Here is a 17,750-nt window from a genome sequence, read left to right on the forward strand (position 1 = left end):
GTCCTGGCATGCTTCCCATATTCCTTATTTCTTCACAGTCTCCAGGTTTTCATTTACCCTCCAAGGCCTCACCTTCGAGGCCAACTCTTCTCCTCTCTTTCTCACCCCAGAATTCTGTGCAGGATTCCCACTCTTGTGGGGTCCCTTCTGCACACTAATCTCCCCTTACTGTGGGGCTTTTCTCCTCGGAAATTCTACACAACTCAGGACTAGATGAAGGACGCAGAGTAGGTCTGTCTTTTCTTTCTTTCCTGTATAACAAAATTACTGACTCTGTGAATTGGTTCTGTGCAGCTAAAACCCTGTTCAATCATTAATTATTCTTAAGAGCGGATCGACCTTGTGGTCTGTGCATCGTGTTCTCAGTCATCTGGAACATCACTGCAGAGGTGACACAGACACGGCCTTCCCACTTCAACATATCTATCTCTGTGGCTATTCTCTGCCCCTTCTGCCCTGCTTTCTGTTCCTCTCCAGCACTGGGCTCCCCTTCTCGCTGGCTTCCAGTTAGGTCTGGCATGAAAGTTACTAGCATGAGATCACTGCCCGGGCGGTGGGGAGCACTGCAGGGCAGTGGGGAGCACTACAGTTCTGAAGCACAGGAATACAAAGAACCAGAATTGTGAACCTTGGGAAGATTAGTTTGGTTCTAGACCAGATAGACAAGAGGTGAGGCCAAAACTGGTTAGAAAGGCAGCGGCAATAGTCTAGAAGGAGACAGAGGTCGGGGTAGTCATCCCCCTAACTCCTCTGCTGGCCCTCGGCCCACGACTGTGGCTCTTGCCAGGCTCTACAAACAGCTCCCTCACGCTGTCCCTTCCGCTCTCGGGTGGTATTCCGTCTCTCACATTGCTAGGACCTGGGTGCTTTATTCTCCCTCCCTTCTCGTCCCCTTAACCCTGCCCATGCCACTGTGCACAGTTGCTGCATTAAACGCTCATCAGTTTCCAACTGGGGCATGACATCTACTGGGACCTTTACAGACACAAGGCATCCCTGTGAGTCTGGAAGGCCGGAGTGCAACCCATCATCCTGGATTGAAATACTTGATCACTAATTCAGAATCACTAATTCAGATCACTAATTCAGAAGTCATAGTTGTGATCCTAATACTCTAAAATCTGTTCAAGCTCATCAAAAATCACATAAAATTTCTACTGATGTGGTTTCCTGAAATAAAATCTAAACTCCAGGAGTAAGCTGAATTCAGAATCCCAAATTCCCAGACAGACACCTCCCTGAAGGCAGGATCCTGGAGGCGCTCTCCTTGGAGACAGAGCAAGCAAAGGCCTTTCTCCAGGGCTTGACCCTGCCCCTTCTCTGGTTTCTTCCTCTAGTGAGCTGAGCTCCTCCATGAGGGGCGATTGCTGTCCTTCAGCCTACGAGTGCAGCCAAAAGCAGGCCAGGTGGTCCCCTCGGTCTGTGTCCCCCCAGGCTCACATTCACTGCCGGGGAAAGACTAGGTGACTCTTGAAAAATTAAGATGCTTTGCATTTTGTTCAACATCCACTCAGTTGGGATACAAGTTGGGAGTGACTAAGTTGTTTGTTTGTTTTTTTTTTTTAAAGATTTTATTATTTATTTGACAGAGAGAGATCACAAGCAGGCAGAGAGGCAGGCAGAGAGAGAAGAAGGGAAGCAGGCTTCGCTGCGGAGCAGAGAGCCCGATGCGGGGCTCGATCCCAGGACCCTGAGATCATGACCTGAGCTGAAGGCAGAGGCTTTAACCCACTGAGCCACCCAGGTGCCCCACTAAGTTTGTTTTTAAAACATTTCTTTTCTACATCTGTGTGGCTGAGATCAACTTATTTATTTTTCACTCATATTAAAAAAGAGCAAGACACATGGAGGCCTGAGTTACATGGCTCCTGTGGATGGCTAGGGCTCAGCTCGCCTGTCAACTCACTTGGTCTATTCATCCCTGACCCTGGCTCTCTAAGTATTTACCTTAAATTATAAGATAACTTAAGAAGATCAGAAAAGAAAAAGAGAGCTGTTGTACCTGGGACATTCTCATTCCTCCATCCAGAAGATTAACCTTCTAGTTGATTGTGCCTCCACCAGAAATTTCCCCGTGGGAGTGAAAAGAGAGAGGAAGGCTTGAGCTCACCCAGAAATGGGCAGCAACTGGCCTTCTTCCTGGCGGTATATGAAGATACTGTCATGTCATATGAAGAGAATGTTCTATCAAGCACTGGAAACCAGAGACTAAGGCTCACTGACATCTAGACAACGTGGAGCCCTTCAAGGCATATGCCTATTTTCAAATCATGCCAGGTGCTGCGTGTTGAAAGGAACTGTAGAAACCAGTCCACCAATGCTTGTCTTAAGATGTTTAACACATGTCTGCTGGCTTCGGCAGCCCAACCTGTGTTCTGTAAGGCAGACATACCTTGGGAATAAAGGGTAAAGCATTCTCACTGACTCAGCCCATCCAGAGCACAGGAAGGATCCAGTGGGCTGCCCACTGCATGGTCCAACCATCCTCCAAGGGATGAAAAGCAAGGGTGACTCAAGATCTCATGGAACCACACTGCCATCTCTTCGTGTTGGGCTTTGTTTCTTCTCCCCCAACCCGCGCCCCCAAAGTTTGTTTTTTTTTTCCTCTGCTCTTCCAGAGGGACCCCATCTCTGCCCACGCCTCACCACTCTCACCACAATACAACCTGATCTCCCTCTGATTCCCTGTTACTCTCTCGGGTCCTCCTCATGTCTTCCCACTATACTGCGTCATAGACGAGATACTCGATCACTGTTTCAATGTGATGATAGTAGTTTTGTCCGAAGGCACAGCATTTACGAAACAAGGCGAGGCTCACTCATCATCACCATCTGTGTCTTTTGAGGGGGGTTCAAAGAGCTAAAAGTGACCAGAATGAAGGATAAATGTCAGACAACATATCATTTTAATGGAGATCCCCAACATTTCAAAGAAACCACCAGAACTCAGTTTTGCCAGGAGAGGTGAGACCTGCCACAGGGTAAATTTCCTGGGTCTCACAAAACCTCCACCAACAGAACCATGTCCTGCATTCAGTCTTCCTGGATGTAAGCCTGGAATCTCTGACGAGCTATGGTGTCGTGGTGAGCTCACCTCTCCAGTCAGTGCTGAACAGGAGGAGATACACAAGCGAAGGGTCAAACCATAAGAGGACATGCGGCAACAGAATTCGGTGTCAGTTGGCCCATCATTCAGACCCACGTGATGCCTCTCCTCCTCCTCTCCACCTCCAGAGCTGCCTCGTACCTCTCATTTGGGTTTTGCCCGTCTGTATGCGCCTCTCCACATCCCTGTCCCTTGACGGGCGGAGGCCAGGTGTGCCCCGAGCCCCGTGCTAAGCCGTGTGGCTTCTTCCCACGTTCTCCGTCTCTCCCAGGCCTGCCTTGCCCGGGTTACTCCTCCCTCCTTCTCTGCAGCTTCGTCCTGGTCTCTTCCTGCCGGCGTCTCCAGGCAGCAATGACGGCTTCGTCGTCCATTTCTTCCTCCTCCTCCCTGTCAGTGCTTCTCCGATACTGGGACCGCCGCCCTGCAGCAAACCTCCCTTCTTCTCTGTTTTCCATCCTCTCTCTTTCTCCCTCTTCCTCAGACCTCATGAAGCTCTGGGTGAATTTCCTCTTGGCTCCGAATTCAGAAAAGTCTGAGCTGGACGACTCTTCCACATCTTCCCAGTCCCTGGGCCTGGCCCAGTTTGGACGCTGTGCTTCCGGGGACTCTTCCCCTTCGGAGGGCTCGGGGGTCCGGCGGAAGAAGTAGGGCTCTGGGCTCTCCTCTCGGGAGCTTGAGGTCTCACTGAACATCGACCTGGAGAACTTGTGCATCTCTCCGCCCTCCCTGGTGGAGGAGGAAGACATCCGCGAAGTGCTCCTTACAGAGTTGCCGTTGGCCTCACGGAAGGAGGTCGTGTCCTGTTCCTCCGACTGCGATTTGGAGAACTTGTAGCTAGAGGACTTGCACTCCGTTTCCCGGAGCAGTGAAGACCTGGTGGACCTCCCCCTGGAGCTTCCAGACCAATCACTCTGGGGAGGAGATTCGTCCTCTGTCCGGAGGCCGCTGAGCCACTTAGCGATGCCGCCTTCCGTCTCTCTGCCAGCCCGGCTTCCACTTCCACAGCGATCCGACACAGCCAGGGACGAAGAGGTGTCTGCTTCAGGCTTCTGCGAGTCACTGCGGGAGGAGTACCGGAAGCTCCGGGCGGCACTGTCCGCGCCCTCGTCCCCGTCGCCCGCGCCGCCATCCTCATCGTCCTTGGCCCTTTTCTTCTTGAAGAGGGAGCTCCGCTTGTTGTCCGAGGCCAGCTTCTCCATCTTGTACTCGGACATCTTCTCCCTCAGTTCCATCTGCATCTCCTTCTCCTTCCGGCCAAGCTCCTTTAGGTCAACGTTGTCGGCAAAGAGGCTATAGACAGGCTTGCTGGTCCCCCTGACTCGGCTCCCGAGACCTTGGGCCCTTGAGCCCAGCGCCGTGTGGGAGGACAGCAGGGCCGGCGTGTCGGAGCTGGGTCCCAGCTGGCTCTGAGGCAGCAGGCCGCTGCCCAGGGAGGAGCCACTGTGGCCACTGAGCAGGGAGACCTGGTCATCCCCCCGGCCACCGGCTACCGGTGCCACCCTCATGCTGGCCACCGATGGTGAGCGGGACAACAGCAGCACCTCGTTCTGCTTCTGGGCCAGAGTCTCGGTGACCACATTGGCAATCCAGTTCTGAATGCTGGCGATGGAGATGGTGTCTCCAGGCCCCACGGGCAGGTTAGGCAGCGCTGCGGCAGGGAGAGAGGCCAAGCAGCTCCCCGCATGGCTCCCAGCCTGAGAGGGGCGGGAGCTGTGGCTCTGGGTGCTGAGGACGGAGGCTGTGTCATCAGCTCCGACGGACGGAGCTGCCGACCAGAAGGCAGACAGGGGGATGCTCCTGCCGGCGGCGGACGAGTCGGTCTCCCAGCCTCCCATGGACTGGCTCTCCTCCAACGTCCGCCGGCTCCGCTCCAGCAGCTCCAGCCGCCGCTGCCTCTTCTTGGCCGAGGCAGAGTCCTCGCCCTTGCCGAGCTCCACGACCTCCTCCTTGTTCTCACTGCCCACCTTCTTCTGGTGCCTCAGTTTCCAGGCCTGGTAGGCCGTCAGGCTGACATCCGAGCTCCTCCCCTCGCTCTCTGCCTCCTCGGCACCTTGCTCGCTGCTGCTGTCTTCTGCGCCCAGTTCTTTCTTGTGAAATCCGAACTGGATTCTCTTGATCTTCCACCTTTCCAGGGCCGTGAGCCTGTCCCTGTTCCGGCTACAGAAGCTGGAGAAGGAGCTGGCCTCCGAAGACACGCTCTGCTCGCCGTCCTCGCGCGCCCTGCTCCCCACCTCCGAGCCGGCGTCCACCTCCGCCCTCTTGCTCCGGGACTGAGAGCGACGGGAGGCTTCCTTCTCAATCCCCAGCAGCCTCTGGCTCCACACGTCCCAGGTGCTCTCAGTGGGCGCCGAGTCAGAGCGGCCTCTCCCCCCTCGGCTCTGGCGGCTGGTCTCCAGCTGCTGCTTCAGGACCCGGAGGTCGTGGCTGCTGACACTCTCGGATGTGCTGCTCTCACTCAGGGTGTGCCTCCGTCTTCTCCTCATGAACGAGCGGCCATCGCCTGCCTCCGCCTCCGCCTCCTCCTCCTCCCTCCCCCACGTCCGATGCCCTTCTGCCTGGTACCTCTCGTTCCGGCTCTGCCACTCCTGGATCATCCGGTCCACGTCCTCGTCTTCGGGCTCCTCCCCACCCTGGCTGGAGGCCGACCGCCCGTCATCTCCCCCCGGGGGGACCCTGCCTGTGGGGAGGCCCTGCCCCTTCTTCCACTCCTCGAACAGCTTCTCCTCCTCATCTTCGTCAATGAGGGTGAGGGGCTTGGACGCCTGGCTGGCCTTCCCCCAGGAGGAGCCGCTCAGGCGGCTGGTGGTGTCGTCCTCCTCCTGCACGCTGAGGGTGCGCACTCTGGCCCCGGCAATGCTCTCCGCGTCCTCGCCCTCCTCGGCCTCCTCTGAGCCCCCTCCCTGACCGTAGTCTTCCTCCCTCTCCTCCATCAGCTTCTCGTTGAGCTCCCGGAGCTGCTTCAGGAAGCCGTCGTTGGGGTAGATGGCACGCTTCCGGCGCACGGTCATGAGGGCCTCCAGGACGGCCATGCTGTGGAAGATCATCAGGTAGGCCACCACCAGCACGGCGGACCGGCTGATGCCCATCTCGCTGCTGACCAGGACCTTCCCTGGAAGAAGGCACAAGGGACAACAACGTAAGACCGTGGCTTCCTTAGCGGTTTTAAAATACTGTTACGAAGTACTGTTCAGCTGTGCTGGGCCCAGCCTCTGGCATTCATCTGAGCTCCAGCGCCCTGAGGGACAAGCGTCACTGGCCCCCATCGCAGGTGTCAGCGAGGGCGGACAGGCGCCCTGCCCTGGTGCAAGCATCCCCCGGCATTGCCTGAACGTAAGCAGGGAGGAGGGGCAGGGAAAGGGAACCAAAAAGTGTCCCCACTTTTGAAACACTGGAGTGCATTTCGACTTTCTTCCCGTCAACGTGAGCACCGGTGGGAGGAGAAATGAAAGAATCGGGGAGAAGGGGAGAGAGAGGAAAAGAAAAGAGGCCAAGTTGAATGAGTCACAGGACTGTCCGTCGGGGAAAGCACACGGACATAGTGGAAACCTGAGAATCCCCTTTACAACATCCTAGATGTAGACCATCCACCATCCAGTGGAGCCTGGATGCTTCCTGAGACGGGGAGCTCAGTATTCCACACACGCACTCACACACATACCTTTCACTCCCTATTTAGATCAATCTACTCTTTTGAAACTTATTTTATATGTTAGGGTGAAGTATAACTTTCTGTAATGAGCAACCCATGCTCCTCTTCTGACATTCGGACATTCTGGGGTCAATAACAAACATCTGTACAATGTTTTTTATACATAAATATTTTTTATGTGTTTTTTATACATAAATATGTTAGAGGATCACTAACATATTCTTTTTTTTAAAGATTTTATTTATTTATTTGACAGAGATCACAAGTAGGCAGAGAGGCAGGCAGAGAGAGAGGGGGTAGCAGACTCCCCATGGAGCAGAGAGCCCGATGCGGGGCTCGATCCCAGGACCCTGAGATCATGACCTGAGCGGAAGGCAGAGGCTTTAACCCACTGAGCCACGCAGGCACCCCTAGTGTATTCTTTATTAATTTTTTTTCCCTCTTCCTGGCTACTTCGGGTCTTACAATCATTCGGACATTTTTTCGTTTCCTACTACTATACTGGCCAAACTTGCAAGTCAAACTTTCATTAGTTTATTTATCCCCCCCCGCACCTTAGGAGTCTGTATCAGGATGGAGCAAATATATTTCACGTTTGGACTGACCCACACAGGGTCAGGGAGGCCTCTCACCATTCTCATTCTAGGCACAGAGCCTTCACTGATGCCATTTAAGCTAGCACTATGGATGGGTGCATCCTAAAATGGACAAAGATTATCTTTTATATCAACAGAAACCTGTAAAGGTTTTTCAAAAAACTGCTATTGCATCATGTGTCACTTTTTTCTGGTAGCATTTTTAAAATGTAAGGATATCTTTACAAATTCCTATTAACATTTTTGGTAAATATAACCTGTTCTTAGAGCCTAGTGGAAACTTTACCAAGTCTTGACTATAGCACTCAATCAATTGGTTATCCCCTAGCCTCACTTCTGCTTCGAATCCTTCATTAGCTGGACAATATGCTTTCTCTACCTTCATTCTAACGGCTGTTTACAGTGCAGCTTGGAACCAAAGACACCTCCTTCCAGGCTGCCATCAATCTATCTGCCCCAGACATCTTTGGGGATGTTTGTTAAATCTTTGGGGGGTTCTACCTAACAATACAGGATGGGCAGGGGGTGTCTTTTATTAGTATGTCTTGCATCACTGAAGACCTTGTCTGTCACCCAGAAGGTCGGAGACCAAGGCAAGAGTAGGAGGGACCTGAGGCCCAATGGTGCTGGATGGCATTGCTGCCAAAGGCCAGCAGTCCATAGAGGGAGGTGAGTGGGCAGAATAAAGCTGATGCAGGTTCATCTACAGATCTACTGTCTCTTTCCTGCCACCTCCAGCCCCGGGCTCAGCTGTCCCTCACCAAGGATCCCCCTTTAACTGGCTGACCAGGCCACCAATTAGTATTGTCAGTGCCAAAGTCTGCCTTCCTTCCTTTGGAGGTGGAATTACTGGGCCACCTCACAACAGGACACTCCAGGCACAAGCAGTCAAGCTGCCTCAAGGACATGGCAGCAAATGCTCCTTGGACTCAGTCTGGCAGAGACGCAGTTGAGGTGCCATGCTTTTCCGTGCCCTATTTTCTGCATGCTGGGATTCCTCTGTGGGGCCTCAGGGGCAGCCTGAGGACAAGGGGGAGGGTGGGGGGGCCAGACCCCAGGTGACGGACTGTCTGTCCTCTGTGAGGCACAAGGCCACATGGACACTGTACAGATAGTGCTCTGCACAACTCTGGGGGGCGCCTTGCACATCCAAGTCAGAGGCGATCTGTGGAATTGTTTGGTTATGATAAAAAATTTACAGCAGTCAGATGGCTCGAGGAAGGTGGTCTTATCCTGATTTGCAGTCACCATTTTGATCAGCAGCAGGGCTGAATGCGGGAGGGAGGTTCCCTCTAGAGGTGGTCCTTCTGTTCTAAGTTTGAAGGGTATGGCTAGTGGAGAGAGCGCTGGGCTTGAGTAAGAAAGGTCTCTTTCTGAGCTCATTATGCCTCTACACGGTTGGCTTTTGGGTTGTATTCTCCCAATTCATGATTCTCGTCTTCCCCAGAGCGTTCCCTCTTTCCATTTGCGAGAAAAACAAGAAGTACTTGCCTAGAATCGACCCTCCCCACCTTGCCACTATGGATAGAATTCAGGGTAGACAAAGGGCCAGAGTCTTTGCCAAGCAGATTTTCTCTCTAGGAGATTTGGAAATGGGACAGAGGCAGGGAGTTAGCCAGTCTACCTGCAGGCCTGTGGAGGGGCCACGCAGTCTGAGGCGGAAAAAAGAGAAGATGGAAACCAAGAGTCCAGAAATTCCCTAGTCCTCATTCAGACGATCCTCGAACCACATTCCCACCCTGGGCTACTTTCTTGTAGTGTTTTAATTAATGCTTGAGACAGTTTCTACTTATTAGCAACCCAGAGACCCTTGATTATTACACAGTGGCAAAGTCAGGAAACCTTTCATGGGTCTCAGTTTCCCCATTTGTAACATGTAAGTAACCCCCTCCATTGTGCTTCGTTGTTTTACTACACAGACCGCCCAGCCCAGGTGTTAGTGTTGCCTTTCTCTTCCTTAAGAAATGACTCCACAGCATCCCAGAGGAGAGGAAATGACAGAAACTAAGCCGGGGTGGGGCGGGGGGCTCGGTCATTTCTGGGGATGGTGACAACCATCAGACTAGGAGTAGGAAATACCCTGGAGGCAACCCTAGTAAAGAGAAAGTCTTTTGCCTGTGCAGCAGGGGTGCAGGGCACAGGGAGGGAAAGGAGGCTGAAAGCAACCGCCAGCAGGTGTGCGGGGTGGGCTCCCACATCCCCCTACGGGCTTTTGCCAGGCCGCCCTGCACACCTGCTTCCTGCCACGGGGCCACCCACCGGGGCCTCCCTGGAGTGTGCTGCCCTGCCCTCCTCGAGCCCGGATGAGACCCTTCCTGGCCTGGGGGGCAGAGCTCGCGTTCACCCAGCCTGTTGCTGCCGCCTCCCTCTACGCTCCCAGCAGCTTCTCCCACTGCGTGGCCCTTGCTGTCCGCACTTCTGGGGACAGTCACCGTACTCGGGGCCGCGCCGGATCTACCCGCCAGGGCCACGTCTGCCCGGGCTCCTCCGCGCCTCCCCGCTGGCATTCGCAGACTCTCAAGTCACGTTGGTCAGAAGGAATGTATTTTTTAAAGTAGGGTTTCCCCCCCATAAAAATGTGTCAAACCGTATATATTGTTTCACATTCAGTTTTGTTCACTTAATCCATTATGATCATCCTCTCATGGTAGCAAATCGAAGGTCCATTTTCATTTTTAATGACAGCTGAGTTTTCTAATCTATGCCCATATCAAAATTGACTTAACCGATCTGCATTTGTGTTTCTGATCACTCACAGTATAATAATCACACAGTGACACCTTATAAGCACATCTCCGGATGTATTTCTCATGTCCTTAAGGTAAGTCACTAGCAGAACTGCCCCCCATCCAATGTTATGTACGTCTTAGTGTTCTTACTGAGGGCTGTTGCTTTTTTGTAGGCATTGAAAGAGAAGAAAACTTTTTCATATATATATATACATATGTAACATATATACTAAATTTATAAATTTCATTTTAATAAAAATATTTCTATAAAAGTAGTCTATGTATAGATATACATACATATATTTATAAATATACACATATGCTTACATGTATAGATGTGCCAGGGGCTGCGCTAAGTAAGCTTTTAGGTGCCTTTTAAAATGTTAGTCCTCGATGCCTGGGTGGCTCAGTGGGTTAAGCCCCTGCCTTCGGCTCAGGTCATGATCTGAGTCTGATCAGGTCCTGGGATCGAGGCCCACAACCAGCTCTCTGCTTAGAGGGGAGCCTGCTTCCTCCTCTCTCTCTGCCTGCCTCTCTGCCTACTTGTGATCTCTGCCTGTCAAATAAATAAATAAAATCTTAAAAAAAAAAAAAAAGTTAGTCCTTGGGGCACCTGGGTGGCTAAGTGGGTTAAGCCTCTGCCTTCAGCTGGCTGGGGTTGTGATCTCGGGGTCCCGGGATCAAGCCGCATGTTGGTCTCTCTGCTCAGCGGGGAGCCTGCATCCCCACTCCCTCTCTGCATGCCTCTCTGCCTACTTGCGTTCTCTCTGTCAAAATCTTAATAAAAAAATAAATAAAATGTTAGTCCTCACAGCGATGTTAGAAAAATTATATCTTTTATCTTTGCTGTATATACAAGGAATCTGGGGCTCTCCTGGAGAGAGAAACAGCCTGGGGTTCCATGGAATGGAGATCATGTAGCAAAGCCTGGACTCAAGCCTGGGGTTTCTGACTGTGGATCCTGAACTCCCAGTCACCCCCAACCAGGGCATGGGCTGCAGCCTGACTCCACTGAGGTGTCCTGTCAACTCTATGGCTGAGTCGTGGGTCATCTTGGGCCAGCCTGGATGACGGCCACAGCCTTAGCACAGCTCTCCTTGCTCCCACTCCTACCCTCCTACTTCCATGGTCTCCCAAGACCAGAGAGAGTTTTCTAAACTGTAGATCAGACCAAGGCTGATCAGAGGCTCAGCTACTTCACTTTGCCCTTCCACTTTCTGCACGGTGGGGCCCCTGCCTCTCTAACCCTCAGCCACCATGCTGGCCCGCATGAGCCCATGATCCCGCACACACCGAGATTATTCTACGGTAGGAGCTCTGCACCAGTCGGCACGTCTCCTTGCTAGGGACGCCCTTCCTCCGATTTTTCCATGGCGAGTTCCTCCTTGTCACTCGCTTAAATGTCCTCTTCTCGGAGAGGACCTCTCAACTGGGCTAGCTGGTCACTCCAACACAACATCCTAGTCGGTCTCTGCATCACTCTTGTCACTCTCTGACAGTTTTCTTTGCAATTTTCTCTGCCCTCACTATAGTGTGAGATTCGGAGTTCAGGAGCTTTTTCTGTACCTCTCACCGCAGCACCGAGAACAGCGCTTGGCATGTGTTCGGCCCTCGGTAATCACTGAAAACATGAATGATCGTCCTTTCCTTTCCCCTCTTCTTAGAATGAGACCACAGCCTTCTTAAGACAGAAAATCCCTTCTCCCCCTGTGGAATTCTAGCAGCCCGGGGCAGGCAGAACCCCCCCCCCCCCACCGCCACCTCACCTCTGTAGGTCAGCAAGGCTTCATCAAGGAACTCAGCAGCCTTCTGGAAATGCTGGGAGATGTCCACCTCGGGGAAGTCATCCACCTCCACACCCAAGTACTGAATCTCCAGGCCAGTGTAGAATTCGGGCCCAGTGTAGACGCCGGTGCCATGAGCGGCATTCAGAATGTGAGTGATTCCCAGCCTCTTCAGCCTTCCCTTGTTCACAGCTACACTCCTGGGGAAAGAGAAGCAGAGATAATTTCTGCCAGAGTCCGAGCTAGAAAGACCCATTACCCCTGACACTGGGAGCCTGTTTTGGCTGGGTCAGGGAGGCCAGAGCTGGGGAGTGCCTCCTTCTCTGCTGTCTGGGGTCTGGAGCTCACTGCAAATGTGGTTCTAAAAAGGAGCCAGGGAGGGGCGCCTGGGCGGCTCAGTGTGTTAAAGCCTCTGCCTTCGGGTCCTGGGATCGAGCCCCACATAGAGCTCTCTGCTCAGCGGGGAGCCTGCTTCCTCCTCTCTCTCTCTCTCTCTCTCTCTCGGCCTGCCTCTCTGCCTACTTGTGATCTCTGTCTGTCAAATAAATACATAAAATCTTAAAAAAAAGTGGGGGCCAGGGAGGGCTGGGACAGGGAGCTGGGCAGGAGAGGGTAGAATGAAGAGGAGAACAAGACTGATATGCCAGGAAATCTTTGGTCTAGAGATCTCTGGTTTAAAATTCTTTGCCTTGGGGCGCCTGGGTGGCTCAGTGGGTTAAGCCGCTGCCTTCGGCTCAGGTCATGATCTCAGGGTCCTGGGATCGAGCCCCGCATCGGGCTCTCTGCTCAGCGGGGAGCCTGCTTCCTCCTCTCTCTCTCTGCCTGCCTCTCTGCCTACTTGTGATCTCTCTGTGTGAAATAAACACAATATTAAGAAAAATAAAATTCTTTGCCTTGGAAATGGACATTCATCAAGACACAAAAGTAGCAGACAAGAGTAATAATCAAAGTGGACATGCTTCACGTTGATCCGACCTGCCATACTTTCCGAAGTCCTTTACATGCATTCTTTGACTTTATCCCTAATAATAAACTGAAGAGGTAGGCAGGGTAACTTTTCATTCCCATTCAAAGATTATAAAAATGAACCTGAGAGCTTTTATGACATCCCAAGACTGAAAGAAAAAAAAAAAAAAAGACTGAACCAGGACAGGTGTTTCTGGTTTCTAGTTGAGAGCTCTGTTTGCTGCAGCAAAGTAAGTCGAGCTTCTTCTGAAGCAGATGGAGGTGTCTGGGGTCCCTGGTGAACGCAATGGGAATGTTTCTGGGTCTACAGAGTGAGCTGGAGATCACTTAGGACTTGGTGCCCAGCTCCAGGAATCAGGTCTGTGCAACTCATTACTCCCAGGGGAGTATGAGCCCCACCATCCAAAGTGATCTTCCCGACTGCCTGCCACCATGGGGGCCCCAAATTTCCTCCTTTGCTTCTGCATGTAAGAGTAACTACGCAGAGAGAATATCTCATTAAGTAGCCAATGGATCAGCAAAAATCAGTCTCACAAACTAGCCTCATGGTACCAATTATACACGGGCAAGATCCTCTAGGAATAGGACATGAGTGAATTGTTTCACGTTTTGTTTTGAAAACCACTCAACAAACTTCTTAAAAATAACATTTTTTTCTGGTTATGCAAATAACAAATGTTTACTCTAGGAAATCTGTACAATTCTAAAGAAACCTAAAGAAGAAAATAAAAATCACTTGTAGAACCGTCTACTAGAGAATATCATCACCGTTTTATCATATTTGGTGTCTGACTGCTGTCTGTGCAAAAGTGCATATACACATCTATATATTGCTCAACTAGCATCATATTATATATGTATGTGTGTATACATATATATGCATATATATATATATATATATATATACACACACACACACACACACACACATAATCTGTTACCTATTTCTCCTTACTATATTGTGAAAGTTTTCATTGGTTGGTAATAACATATAAAATCCAGTATCATCACTGGCTCCAAATGTCCCATCAGACAGCATCACTTTGCTGGATGGAGCTCTTGGGACTTTGCCTAAAGAGGAGGGAGTTTCACCTCTCTCAGGCATTAAGAGGGTAGGACAGAGGGGCATGGCCCACTGTGGTCAGACTCACTTCTCTGCTATGAAGACATTGGGCCAGACTTCATCCACCTCATTCCAGGGGGCTTCCTGGCGGTCTTGGACTAAGGCCCGCTGTAAATCCAGGACACAGGGGGTGTTGTACAGGCTGGTGTCATCCATCTTCTCCCTGACACGGTTGTACAGGTCCTCCACCAGCAGCTGCTCGGCCGACTCCAGCATGCCTGGACACTCGCCCTCGGCTCTGCTCCCCCGTGGCTTGAATTCTAGGGAAGGCAGGCAACACTCTCGTTAGAGTTAAGAATACCGTGGCCCTCCCTGTTCCTCAGGAGAATCTGGTCTTGGCCAGTCTGCTGCTAGGACTCCGGGCACGGGGTGAAATACCAGGAAGGACTGAATGAAAGTCCAGGGGATGGGGGGATGCATGAGGGGGGCACTGCCTCAGTCCGGACACTTATGGTCAGGACCAGCAGCCGTGCAGGTAGAGAGGTGGAGGTGAAGGAACACTGGTTTCCCTTACTCCCTCCTGCATTTGTCCAAAGCCGGCTTAGAACTTCTTAGAGCAAGGTCCTTCTGTCGTTGTAGGTCTGATTCACACCTACAGCTCCCACAGTGCTCCGTAGAAACCAGAAGCACTTACCAAATGAATCAATGGCATTCTTTCACAACAGAATTCACTTTATTAGTTTGACTCCTTTACATTCGGAATGCAGATAACTTGGGAAAAGTAAAAACTTTCAGCATTTATGTCAGGTCACTCTCTCATACACATTTAATTTACTAGTTCATTTCATTTATTGTCTGCTTCTCCCCACTGGAGTAAGGACCTGTGAGTCTCAGCCCCCCACTTTCTGGCAGGGGGCAAAGGTTTGCCATGAACTCCCCTCATAGTCCCCAAACAGCATTCCTGGCCTTTCTGCCAACAGTTTGGAAAAGATCGGATTCCAAATGAATTCAAGGGACGCCTGGGTGGCTCAGTTAAGGGTCTAATTTCAGCTCTGGTCATGATCCCAGGGTCCTGAGATCAAGTCCCGCATCAGGGTCCTTGCTCAGCAGAGAGCCTGCTTCTCCCTCTGCCTGCTGCTCCCCCTGCTTGCGCTCTCTCTCTGACAAATAAATAAATAAAATCTTAAAAAAACCGAACCAAACCAAAATGAATTCAAAATCTATTCACCCATATCTCCAGTAAACCTTTATCTCCTTCTCCTAATACGTTTGTTCCCAGTGATCAAATTTGTGGGGAAAGTAAGATATTTCTTTCTCTGAGAGGTATATAAGAATAGTGGAGGGCAAAACCTTTGGGCCACTTAATAGCCAAAAATATTGACTAGAGAAGGGAGAAAGTAAGAAAGGAGTGTCACCTGCATTGGCCATAACCTCCTGCGGGCGCTGTGTCTCTCCCCGATGAGGGGAGAGCAGAGCCACGTTTGGCAAATAGACTCGGCCCAGCCCTTCAGGACGAACAGGTGTCTGTGAGCCGGGCTGGCTGCTCGAGGTCCGCGGGTCCTGGGAGTTCTGGGTTCTACCCAGGACCGAGTGCTCCATTTCCCTACAGCTCTTCTCCCTCTTTTCCCTTTTCTGAACCCCTTGACGGGCCCCCATATCCCTGCATCAGATCTCAGCTCTAAGTGTTCTCTGATCTCCGGCTCAAAAGCAGAAAGAAGAAAAAAGCCCTCCAATCCCAGAGCTTTATTTTGTTTAAAAATAGATGAAGCGATCCTATTCTCTCTACCACTGGGTCTTCTCCTGGGGGTCTCCTGGGATCTTACCGAGCAAACGTGAAAGCCCCCCCCCCCCCCAACTGAGACGTCTCTCCTTTACTACCTGTAAAAGATAAAATTCCCTGATGTCTTATTAAAATATACAGCAATGTCTTCCTCAGCTATTTATACTGCTGGCTTTTTCTTGATTTTTTTCCCTTTCCAGTTTAAAAACAAATGTCCCAGCCCTTCATTCCTACTGGCATTCCTGCCTTCCCAAGGGCTCCGGCCCACTCTCGGCCTGCTTCAACTCTACCTCCCTCCCTGCCTCAATTCTTCCCATTTATTTCTACTACCTAAGGCTTCTTCAGAAGAAAACAAAGCCTCTACATCTCCCCTCTAAGCTCTTTCAGAGGCATGGCATATGAAGACTTCCATGAAAATGAAGAGTTCTTCAAAACACGTTTTTATCCCTCTGATCACTGGTGAGGAGGGCAATGTTTTGAAATATCACTTGATTCATTTTGCTTTCTCTGGCATATATTTTTTTCTTCCCCCACCACCAATCAGCCACTAAGAAAAAGGAAACTTAGGCTTAATGCCCTAGACAAGGGGAGAGTAGATAAACCTAGAATTTAAAAAAAAAAAAAAAAAAAGCCATTGCTTTGTTTCAGATTTCAATCTACGTGTGCAATGTCCCATAGACATATGTATATCATTCTCTAGGCTTGAGAGCAAAGTTTCAAAGAGAGAAGATGATTTTCTCACAACTCCTAGATGTTCACTTATCAGGAACCCAAGCATGGAGAGGGGTCCAGAGAGTAAAGCACAGAGCAGAGATGTTGCAGGCTGGCAGGTGAGGGAACTTCCCAAAAACACAAGAGGAAAAAAGGACTTCCAGAGTCAGGTGCTGGGATCAATTCAGAGAGATCTACTGGGTGAAGCCACTCGCGCCTGGCTTGGAGCAAGGGAGGCGAGACCCCAGGCAGCGTAGTAAAAGAAAATAGAAAAGAACGTGAGAGTTCCTCAAGAAGATGGGGCCCCCAAGGCTGCTCCTACCACAAGCAGCAGCAAATGGAATTTCTGGCTCCTCAGCAGGTGGACAGGAGATCTAGGTATCCTCAGGGACCCTGTGGGAACCCAAAGGGCCTGGGGACTGAGAAGGGGAGCTGGGATACATGGAGAAGGGGCAGCATGTGTGGTTCTCACCACTAAAAGCCAGGGAAAGGATCATGGCCACCAGCAGTGGTGATGCCCAAAGCTCCAGCAGGGCCCATGTCATTACCAACACTGCTATAGCCAACCTCAGCCCACAGCAGAAGCAGAGATCTCCAGGGCAAAAGGAGGAGAAAAGAACTTTGTTCCAAAATTGATTTAAGAAAAATCCATCCAATCAGGATAACTGTCCTTGAATGAAATACATAGCATGCTTTCTGCTCCAAAATTTACCATGTGCATATTAACCTTTCTCCCCACTCTAACTTTCCCTGCCATAATTCAGATGAAAACCACCTTCAAACACTAGTGGACATGCAGATCTAAATCTAAATATCCCTTTGAGCAGAACTCTGGGTGCTTCTGGTCATTTCTTGGGCTTTCAGGTCTGTGTGTCCAGAATAAGCCACCCCAGGATCCCTGAGATGAACTGAAAAATGGAATGGGAGGCCACAGGAGCAGAGTGGAACTGCCTTCCGGGCTGTTAACTCAAGAGAATTATTCACACTTGTACCTAATAATTTCCACCTCGGGTTCATGAAGGTTGATGATGAATTGTGTCGGCAGAACTGCCTTCTTTGGATCTATTCCTCTTAATGGGATGGGTCGCACCTGGGAAGCACCTTGACCTCTTCCAAAGGGCCCTTTCCAAGGGTTCCCAGATGAGCTGTGGACTCTCCCCGCTCCCACCACCTTCTGATGGCATTACCTTCATTGATGATCTGCTTAGCTGCAACAGCTGAGGAGAGGTGAATGGGCTCCATGAAAATGCTTTCTGTTTCTGCATCTGAGACCATCGAGTACCTAAGAGAAGAGGGTATCTGTGTGAGATGACTCTGGGTAGCATCGGAATGGGAGGCATTCTTTTTAGACAAGAAACTTGGACCT

The 17,750-nt window shown here is 50.9% G+C and overlaps 1 protein-coding gene across 3 annotated transcripts in view; it reads right to left on the minus strand.

Annotated features, from left to right (window-relative positions):
• Positions 1-721: 721 nt before the first annotated feature.
• The window catches only part of STYXL2 (serine/threonine/tyrosine interacting like 2), a 59,792-nt gene continuing 42,763 nt past the window's right edge, over positions 722-17,750 (minus strand). For all 3 annotated transcript variants that reach the window (XM_059146208.1, XM_059146209.1, XM_059146206.1), the window contains 4 exons: positions 17,572-17,666; positions 13,982-14,213; positions 11,847-12,064; positions 722-6,215 (listed from right to left, as the gene is read on the minus strand). In XM_059146208.1, coding sequence (XP_059002191.1) covers positions 3,394-6,215; positions 11,847-12,064; positions 13,982-14,213; positions 17,572-17,666 — 3,367 coding nt within the window. In that variant the 3' untranslated portion in view covers positions 722-3,393. The remainder of the gene's footprint in view (positions 6,216-11,846; positions 12,065-13,981; positions 14,214-17,571; positions 17,667-17,750) is intronic.

The sequence above is a fragment of the Mustela lutreola genome, chromosome 14 (assembly GCF_030435805.1).
Source record: "Mustela lutreola isolate mMusLut2 chromosome 14, mMusLut2.pri, whole genome shotgun sequence".
Lineage (NCBI taxonomy): Eukaryota > Metazoa > Chordata > Mammalia > Carnivora > Mustelidae > Mustela > Mustela lutreola.